The sequence below is a fragment of the Zingiber officinale genome, chromosome 11B, assembly GCF_018446385.1.
Source record: "Zingiber officinale cultivar Zhangliang chromosome 11B, Zo_v1.1, whole genome shotgun sequence".
Taxonomy (NCBI): domain Eukaryota; kingdom Viridiplantae; phylum Streptophyta; class Magnoliopsida; order Zingiberales; family Zingiberaceae; genus Zingiber; species Zingiber officinale.
Genome location: NC_056007.1, coordinates 40,048,092 through 40,057,614, shown reverse-complemented (window position 1 = coordinate 40,057,614; position 9,523 = coordinate 40,048,092). Strand labels below are relative to the sequence as shown.

General features: G+C 39.9%; 1 protein-coding gene and 1 non-coding gene across 2 annotated transcripts; both read right to left on the bottom strand.

Moving 5' to 3' along the window:
* Positions 1–1,647: 1,647 nt before the first annotated feature.
* Positions 1,648–2,191, bottom strand: LOC122034808 (putative glutaredoxin-C14). Its single transcript, XM_042594163.1, has one exon. It carries the CDS (start codon positions 2,172–2,174, stop codon positions 1,860–1,862), a length of 315 nt encoding a protein of 104 aa, XP_042450097.1. The 5' UTR covers positions 2,175–2,191; the 3' UTR covers positions 1,648–1,859.
* Positions 2,192–8,212: 6,021 nt separating this feature from the next.
* Positions 8,213–8,322, bottom strand: LOC122035570. The gene has a single exon (XR_006127110.1). It is a non-coding gene; the product is annotated as a small nucleolar RNA R71 (small nucleolar RNA).
* Between the last annotated feature and the right edge of the window lie 1,201 nt (positions 8,323–9,523).

Genomic DNA, 9,523 nt, shown 5'->3' with positions numbered 1-9,523 from the left:
CGGACCATTGAGATTACTCCAATATTTACATGAGTAAATTTATTTTTTTCTTTTTGATTTAATAAAATTTAAAAAATTTCACAGTAGCGAAGTCGCAATGAATGTAGTGACTGTCGATCGCCGACCTTTCAATGCGGCAACGGGCGCTCGGCGACCACGGACACTCGTCGCTAGCCCTTTCATCGGTGCTTGCGTCTGTTCCAGCGACGGGGAGAAATGACTTAGTCACCCCTTTTTTCAGAACGACTGTGTGGCAAAGGCCACAATCTCATCGCCAATCGCTAGAGGGATTTCTCCTCACTAGAGCAATACACTCTAATACCATTGTTACTTGTAATAAACAATTTTGTATGAAATGAAATCAACTTATAGTGCTCCTTGGAAAAGAGACTCGGAGATGACGATAGAGAAGATGTCTGCCCTGTGAAGCTCACTGTCGCCAAGAAGATTATTACCTAAGAACCTTCTCGGATTTGTCACAAATCAAATCCCACCCCTTTCCCGATGTGCTTCCGTACACCTTGCTTCAGCATCGCTTTCGCTCGCTCACCTCTGTTGTTCTTGGACACAAGGAATATATATATAGGAAGCAGTCATCAGTTTATAACTGATGCTCTAATGACAATTCATTGAGATTAATTGAAGGGAGGTGAACTGATCACCTCCTTCATTTCCTAATGTTGCAAAGTCTGTAACGTCTTCAACGTCTAATACTTTGTTGGTGGTGAGCTTGTAGACTTTATTTTCTTCAAATGAGGAAGTAAGAAAATGTCTCATTAAATTTATTATGAAGTTTGCATGGCTACATTAATGGTTGAATCAAGTGATTTTGAATATCACATAAGAACTTGTCTCTAGCCTCATTATAGAAAAGTATCAAGGATTATACTGCATTTCGACGTGATAAAAATATTTCCTTAGACATGACAAAATTTAATTAACACTTCATCCACAATCCCTCGAATGATAAGTTATGGCATAAAACATGACTCATTCTAATGATCATAATTAATATTGTGTTAAAACCAAATTTAAGAATCAAATTACAAATTGATTTCAAATGTCTCTTCTACTTCTAAAAAAGCAAAGTTTAATTTCATGTACCTATTTATGGATTCATTGTACCTCTTCATGAATTTATTAATCTTATTAGTTAATGCATTTAATATTGTTAATGTCTTGTTGGTTTTCATGTCATCTAAAAATGTATAAATATGGATAAAGTGTCAAGTTTGTGTTAAGAGTGTTGTAGCAACAATAAGTCCAACACAAAGAAATCCTATTTACTTCTTAATCTTCTCTTTTTCCATAAATTCCTTGCTGTAGTTACTTGGCCTTCTTCTTCCTTGAATTAACAAGCTTAGACCAAGCTCAATTCTCCTTGTCATCTCATCCATAGAATTAAGCACATACGTCTACTAAAACATCATCCATAGAACACTACATCGGTAGGTAGTTTACAAGCAAGATGGTTCCTACTTCCTTTGAACTTCTTACAAAGTAATAACACTTCCATTGAACTGCATAAGGTATATATGATTCTATGTAGTAAGATCATGGAAATAGTTTTTTTTTCTCAATGCTTATATACAAGTTTTCAAGAAAAACAATCACAAATTTTTCATGTGAAGATATTCGTTAAGTTCATATTTTTTTTCATATACGTAGGCATTGCAAAAAGACATACAATAGACAAAGAAAAGAGAGAAAAATAAAATAAAAATGGAAAAGGAAACAAGACCATGTCAAACTCGTGCGCACCACTCTCACTTATTTAATCTTATTCAATAACCATCAATGCCCCTTAATGTTTATATTTAGGCATAGTTAATAGTCAGAGCCATATAATTAATGATTTACTACAGCCACAGTGCGCCAGCATCCTTCAGCAGCGGGACAAGTCCACCGCCAAGGTGCAGCGACATTATCTTGTCCGTGGAGCCAACGAGATTGCCGCCGATGAACACGGCTGGCACCGGTGGCTTCCGGCCTAGCAGCTTCATGAGTGCCTTCTCCATCTCCTTCCCGCTCACTGCGTCCTCGTCGAGCTCGTGGACAGAAGTGTGGACGCCAAGGTCGTGGAAGAGGCTCTTCACGGTGTAGCACATGCAGCAGGAGCTGCAGCTAAAGATCACCACCGCTCGCTGCGAAGCCAATTTCATCACCTTATCCATCACCGTCTTGTAGTAATATCACCAGGCACGCAGCACTACTTACTTGCTCTGCTTCTTTCTTAGTGCATGGGAAGCTATGCATTGCATTCGACAGTTGTTTATATAGGCAGAGAAAGGGAGGATTTGGTGACTGTTTATGGGGAAATTGATCAAGAAAACTCTGGTCAAAGCATTGCACCAAATGGACAAGTGGGGTTGGATGGAGGTCGAATCTTGCTTCAGAGCAAGTGGGTACTTGTACTACTTCATGCAAGAAGATGGACGTTAATTAGTTTATGTCGTGTACTTTCTTTCAGCTAGCCTGGTTTACTGATAAGATTTTGGATATGGTTCTTCCACTTTGTTCCAAAGAATCCATCACTGCAACTTGTAGAAAAGGAGTAGATTGTATGTGTGTGTATGTAAGTCAAACTTGTTTGAGAACAATTTAATTAGCAACATGTTTAATTATTTAGAGGGGAAAGCAATATGGATAATAGAGAGAATATATATATAAATATATATATATATAAATATATATATATATATATATATATATATATATATATATATATATATATATATATATATATTATTTTTTTATCTTTTCTATTCTATATTAAGACAAAGATATATATGTTATAGAGGATAGAAGCATTTTGATTTCTTTCAAATCGGAATGAAATTAAATCGCTACATGTGATTCGTTTTGAAATAATACACGCCTCTAAGACCTTACGAAACATTATCAATCCGTGACTCTTTAACTATAGCTATACTGGCAAGCATTGAACTCACTCGATATACCTAACTAGATGGTTCGAGAGCATCAAGTATATAGCTAGAAAATCCTAGAGGGTTCAGTTAGAGGATGGTCTGGATGGGCTAAGTGAGCCGAGTAAACCCATTGATCGCCCTCTCGATATGAAATTCCCGGCTCCCGCCCCTGCCATTGATCTCATTCAATCGAAGGGCCAAATGGTTCATAGTAGCTAGACAATCCGAATAGGTTGACAATGTCAAACGATTTGGATGGCTGGACGAGTCAAGCATGTTGAATATTTTAGACGAGTCGATTGAGTTTGTCCTACTAGAGAGGTGAAGTAGATCAAATGACCCATACTAGTAAGACAAGTTGATCCATGCAAGTGATCAGTTGGTTAGTTAATCTGAATGAGTCAAGTAGGTTAGTTACATATTGGGTAGGTCAACCAAGGAGGATGATTCGACCAAGTTAATTAAGGAGGCCTAAGTGAATGATTCAGTAACTTGAGAAGTCCGTGGCTCAAGTAGTAGTGTGGTCTATATATCCAAGCAAGCTGATCGGGTCAGTCAAAACAAGTTGTTCATATTAGCCAGTCATGTTGGGTTGATCTAATTGGTGCAAATGAACTAAATAGACTTGTTTGGCCTAGCGATATATGGATTGATTGAATTAGTCAAGTTGGGTGCATTGATTGATTTAGATATGTCAGAAGGTTTGATTGATTTGATCAGTCGTGAAGCTCGTTGATCTAATTAGGCATGATGACCTGAACAGACCAAGGAAGCTGAGGATTGACAGGTTGAAGAAACAAATTATTTATCCACCTATGTATCTCAACCGTTAAAGTAAATTAAACAACTAAGGGATATATTAAGTAATATTTATTTATATTCATCATTCCTTTATACTTTACTCTTTAGATAGAGTAAACAAATACAGAGTTTGGTCTAGTCGAATCCAATATTATCAAAATTGAATCAGAGATCAAATCGATAATCCTAATAACAAGCAAAAGCTTCAATTCGTGCATGCATGCCTTTACCAAAACTATGCATGCTCATTGAAAAAGCATTATGAAGTCAAAATATTACAGAGCGTACGGCCTTGTTAAAATAGAATCAAAGCACAGTCAAAGAGAACATTTGATGTGAGAGGTGCATGGAGATAGACAGATAGATGATTCCGAGGATATGGTGGTATTGAAGAAAACCTGGAACCTCTCCCTATGTCCCATATTCCACTACACTCTTTTTTCTCTCTCTCACCGTCTCTCTCTTCCTTTGATTTAGTATCTTTAAAAGAGGAGATAAGAGGAGTTGATGAACACCAAGCTACCAGTTTTCATCTGCAAATCTACTTCATGTATGTGTTCCCATCAAATCTTTGATGCTGCAATCCACATTTGATACCACTTTTTATCAACAAGAGGTATCTTTGATTTAATAGTAAGGAGTAGATAAATCCCTGTCACGGTTTTAGTATGATAAGACAGAATATGCACACTTGAGAAAATTAATCATGTACGTTAATCATCTTAAATGTTTTTTACAGTCCATCCTCAAATTATATAAAGAAAGATAAATCAAAAAATCAACTTATAGTCGAACATAAAAAAAATTAATCATCGAACAATAATGTGTTGTTTTATTATTATTTTTTTAATAATTTTTATGTATTCCAAGTCTCTCATCTAAGAATACCCAAGCACTTAGAGATTTGAGCACCTTGGTTCACAAAGGACTCAAAATACTGAGCGGATCGAATGTTTGGAAGGTCGAGTGGTCGAATGGTGAGCATCCATGGTACCAGGCAACCGAATTTGTCTACATCCATAATGAGCCAAATGGCTAACTGGAAGCACACATTATCCACACGACTAATGTCCGAATAGTCTTATAATTGTAACTTAGCATCCACTAGGCACATGACTAGACGGTCTTATAGTTTTGTACTCAGCAGTCATATGACTAAGTGGAACCATCTCAAAGAATTGGAGTCGTGCATTCACTTTGATAACATCTTCTTTAGGAACATCCCTGAAAAAATCACACATGACATTAATCGTGCACTCACTTTGGGAATATCCTCTTTTGAAAAATCCTCAAAAATATCATATATGACTATAAGTGTGTACTTACTTTGGGAACATCCCTGGAATGGTCACCATAGGACTTTAACTGTGTACTCATTTAGGAACATCTCCTTTTAGAACATCCTTAGAAAGAGATCACACATAACTTCGACCATGCACTCATTTTGGGAGCATCCCTTTGGGGAACATACTTGGAAAGAAGACATAGTCCCAGGTGGGCGCCTTGTAAGTATTCTCAACCAAGAACTTTATACCATTCTCCTTATGCAGGAACAACCTTAGGTGGGCACTTCTTCATTGAGCCCGTAAGGGTGAACTTTCTTGACCTGACACTCATAAGAAAGAGCCCCACCAGGTGGAAGAGTCTTCATGGAACTGCTTTCTTTGATCCCAACCTCTTACTACTCTTGATATCCGTAGCCACAATACTATAAGATTTGACAATTAAATAATAAGTGTAGTTATTAGACAAATAACCTTATTAGATTTTTTAAAAAAATTTTGGGATTTAAACGGATTCTGTATAACACGTTTGAAGGGGATGAATCTAATGGGCTAAAAAAAAGTTTGTTTAGAATAACCACTAAGAGGAAGTTGATTGAAGAATTAAGTTACGGTTTAATCAATTAACCCTAAGTCCTAAGTATATAAAGGGGAACTTAGGTTTTTAATGTTGGACACAAACAATCTGTTGTCGGAGATATATAGAGTATTAGCCGAATTTAAATACTTAAATTAAATTCAACTTACAGCTGAGATGACCTGAGTTGATAATCTTAGACTGCCAGTAGAGACTGGTTTCTGCCAAGTGATGAAGGCAGTGTGCACAGTGTTGACAGATAGAGTTGATCGACCGAGTAGTATGAGCGGATGCAGTAGATCAGAAAGGCCGACCGGACAGAAAGGCTGACCGAACGGGCAGACAGGCTTGATGAGAGGTAGGTCGGGTGATCTGGTGTCGAGCGGACAGACAGGTCTAGCGAAAGACAGACCGGCCGAGCAGACCGGCCGAGCAGACAGGCAGGTCGGGTGAAGCAGACCGGCCGAGCAGACAAGTTTGGACAAGCAGGTTGGGCGAAGCAGATCGGCCGAGTGATGTGCGTAAATATTATGATGGTTTATGCATACTTTTACGCACATTCACTTGCTTTATACGTACGTATTCTTTGTATGAACACCTCTTTTATCGTATATTCATCGTATATATTCTTTTGTATGAATATCTGCTCTTTCTTTAGTTTTGTGTTGACAGGGACAACTTTCGGAGTGAAAATAACATTTTGTCGACACACCGGAGCGAACCAGAGAACACGGCCGTGCAAACCTTGCACGGTCGTGTGGCTAGACAGAAGGGAAGATATGCACGGCCGTGCAACCCTTGCACGGCCTTGCAGCCAAACCAGAGGCGGAGCATCACACGGCCGTGCAAACCTACACGGCCGTGCACCCCATGACCGAGGCCAAGCAGCACATGACCATGCGACCCTGCACGACCATGTCACCCAGAACCGAGCCCCAGCATCACACGGCCGTGCCAATTGGCACGGCCGTGTAGCGCATCCAGAGCCTAGTTAGGGCACGCCCGTGCCATCCTTGCACGGTCATGCCGCCGCGTCGTGCCCTAGTCTATAAAAGGGGGTTTAACCCCTTTTCTCAAGGGGGAGAGCCGGGAGGCGATTCAGCGACCTTCCATCACCACCTCAACTCTAGAAGCAAAGGATTGGATCCGGAGATCACTCATCGTCATTGGATAAGCATACTTCTTCCTTCTCTCTTCGTTTTTTGAGGATTGTTTATTTAGTTTCTCTATTTCTTCGGGTTCCTCTCTAGCGTCTACGGAGTAGAGTCTTTGTTCTAGGATGAGGGAGTAATTGTGGATTGGTTTGATGTAAAACTTATATCATGTTTATATTCATTGGATGATCTCGCTTATTTTGTTTCAATTCCTCGATTTCTTTGTCGTGTTGATTGATTGTGTAGGAATTGCCAACCTCGTAGAGGGAATGTCTTAGATCGTACTCCCAAGGGGCCCTAGTGACAGGAGTAACCCGTTCACAAACATCTTGAGTACTTCTTCGAAAGGAGAGGTGACTCCTTCACAAGGAAGTAAGAGACCAAACCTAGCTTCTTATTTCTATTCTTGATAACATCAGTAAGAGTCATGTTCTTGCGATCTTTCGAGGCACCCTCGTGACAGGAGGGTTAACCGTGATAGGATTTCATAGGGATTGCCTCTGTCTGGTGCTCAAAGATAGTTATTTTAGCTTCCGGCAAATGCATGCCGAAGGACAATGAGTATAGGATAATATGAGGAACATCAATACCACCACAATGAAACCGAACTCCTAGAGATCTTCATTAACCAGGTTGATTCCCTCTTGTTGCTAGTTCTCTTCCCCGCTTTACGATCTCTTCTCTTAGATTACCTACAACCATCGATAGTGTAACTAATCCTAAGTGTGCCTTCACTAGTGCTTATAACCAGTCCTTGTGGGTTCGACAATCTTTTATATTACTCACGACGAATCCGTGCACTTGCGAAATCGTAACAAGTTTTTGGCGCTGTTGCCAGGAACTGCGCCTATAACATTGATGATAGTCGTACTAGATTAGACTAGACTTTATTTTCTTTTCCTTAATCTCTCCTTAGTTTGCATTTAGAGATAAAAAAAAATTCATTTCTCTTCTTTACTATAGTCCATATTTTATTTTTCCATGAGAAGAGCTAATTTTTCAGGACAACTCCTACCGTTTGATCCAGAGATTGATAGGACTTTCCTGAGTAGAAGAAACCTACAGAAGGCATTCTAAGCAGCACAGGAGTCTTCAGAGATGGATGATAAATTATTAAAGGATCATGCAGCACCTTATGCACGAGGGGTTCGGTCTAGCATCACTCGACCACCAATCGAAGCTAACAACTTTGAGATCAAGCCTGCAGTAATTCATATGGTTCAACAGAATCAATTTAGAGGAGGACCGCATGATGATCCAAACCACCACTTAGAACTTTTCTACGAGATCTGAGACACCATGAAAGTGAACGGAGTCCCTCCAGAGTCAGTAAGGTTATTGCTCTTCGGATTTTCCCTGAAAGACAGAGCCAAGCAGTGGCTAAATTCCCTTCCAGCAAACATCATTACATCTTGGGAACAGTGTGAGCAGAAATTTCTGAACAAATTTTATCCACCAAGCAAAACTACCCACATGAGGAACTTGATTGCAAGCTTCAAACAGATAGACTTAGAATCATTATTTGAAGCCTGGGACAGATTCAAGAACATGCTGAGACAGTGCCCCCATCATGGCCTTGAGAAATGGTTGGTCCTGCACACCTTCTATAACAGAATCAACTATTACACAAAGGTATCTCTCAATTCTGCGGTAGGAGGAGCACTGATGAACAAGAGCCTTGATGAAGCTGAAGAGATCATAGAGAATGTGGCACAGAATCACCATCAGTGGGCATCAGAAAGATCTAGTGGTTCTTTCTCAGGGAACCCAATAAAAGCGTCAGGGAAATTTGACGTAGATGCAGTAACTCTCATGTCTGCAAAACTGGATGCTTTGACCAAGAAATTTGAGGCCATGGGAAACAACGACAATACGGTCAATGTGATAGTTTATGTTTGCGAAATCTGCGGAAGTATGGATCATGCTCAAGATACTTTCCCCCTAGGGCCAATACAAGCACAGATAAACCAACTTAAACAGTGTGATGCAATAGTCAGCTACAACCAAAGGAAAAATAATCCGTACTCCAATACATACAATCCAGGTTGGAGGAATCACCCAAACTTCTCATATCGGAACAATCAGGATCAAGGGCCAGCAAAGCAGAGCTATCAACCTGGACAACAGAGCTACTCACCTGGGCAGCAAAACTACTCAGCTGGACAACAAACTTTTCAACAGCAACCCTCACAATTGTCCAGAATTGAAAAGATGCTTGAAGAAGCTCTCTTAGAGCAAAAGGAGATGAAGAATGAGATCAAGCTGTTAACTTAAAGAATGGAGAATTCTGAGAAGCACCAAAAGATGCAAGACAGCCAGATAGCCCAATCCATCTCAAGAGCACAGAGAACATTTCCAGGGAAGCCAAATGTAAATCCAGTGGAACATTGAAATCGTATTGAGTTGAGCAGCGGACGTATTGTGAGAAACCCCCAAATCATTACCCAGAAGGAACTTGACTCAGAGAAGGATCCCTCTCTCCTAATGCCCAATCAGACTTAAAACAGGGATGGAGAGGAGGGTACTAAAAAAGTTGAAGAAACTCTTCAAGTTCCCCCATAGAATCAGACGATTTCCTTCCCTCAGAAACTGATAACCTCCCAGAAGGATGAAGAGTTCAACCGATTCCTGAAGAAGATCAAGGAGATTTGCATAGAAGTGCCACTGATAGATGCACTGCATGAAATGTCGAAGTTCGCGAAGTTCTTAAAGGGTATTTTATCTAATAGGAGGTGGAAGGGCGACTTCGAGACCGTAGCATTGACAGAGAATTGCAGC

Bases quoted from the DNA above. Each gene is read 5' to 3' on its own strand.
- LOC122034808 (XM_042594163.1), bottom strand. From the start codon at position 2,174: ATGGATAAGGTGATGAAATTGGCTTCGCAGCGAGCGGTGGTGATCTTT.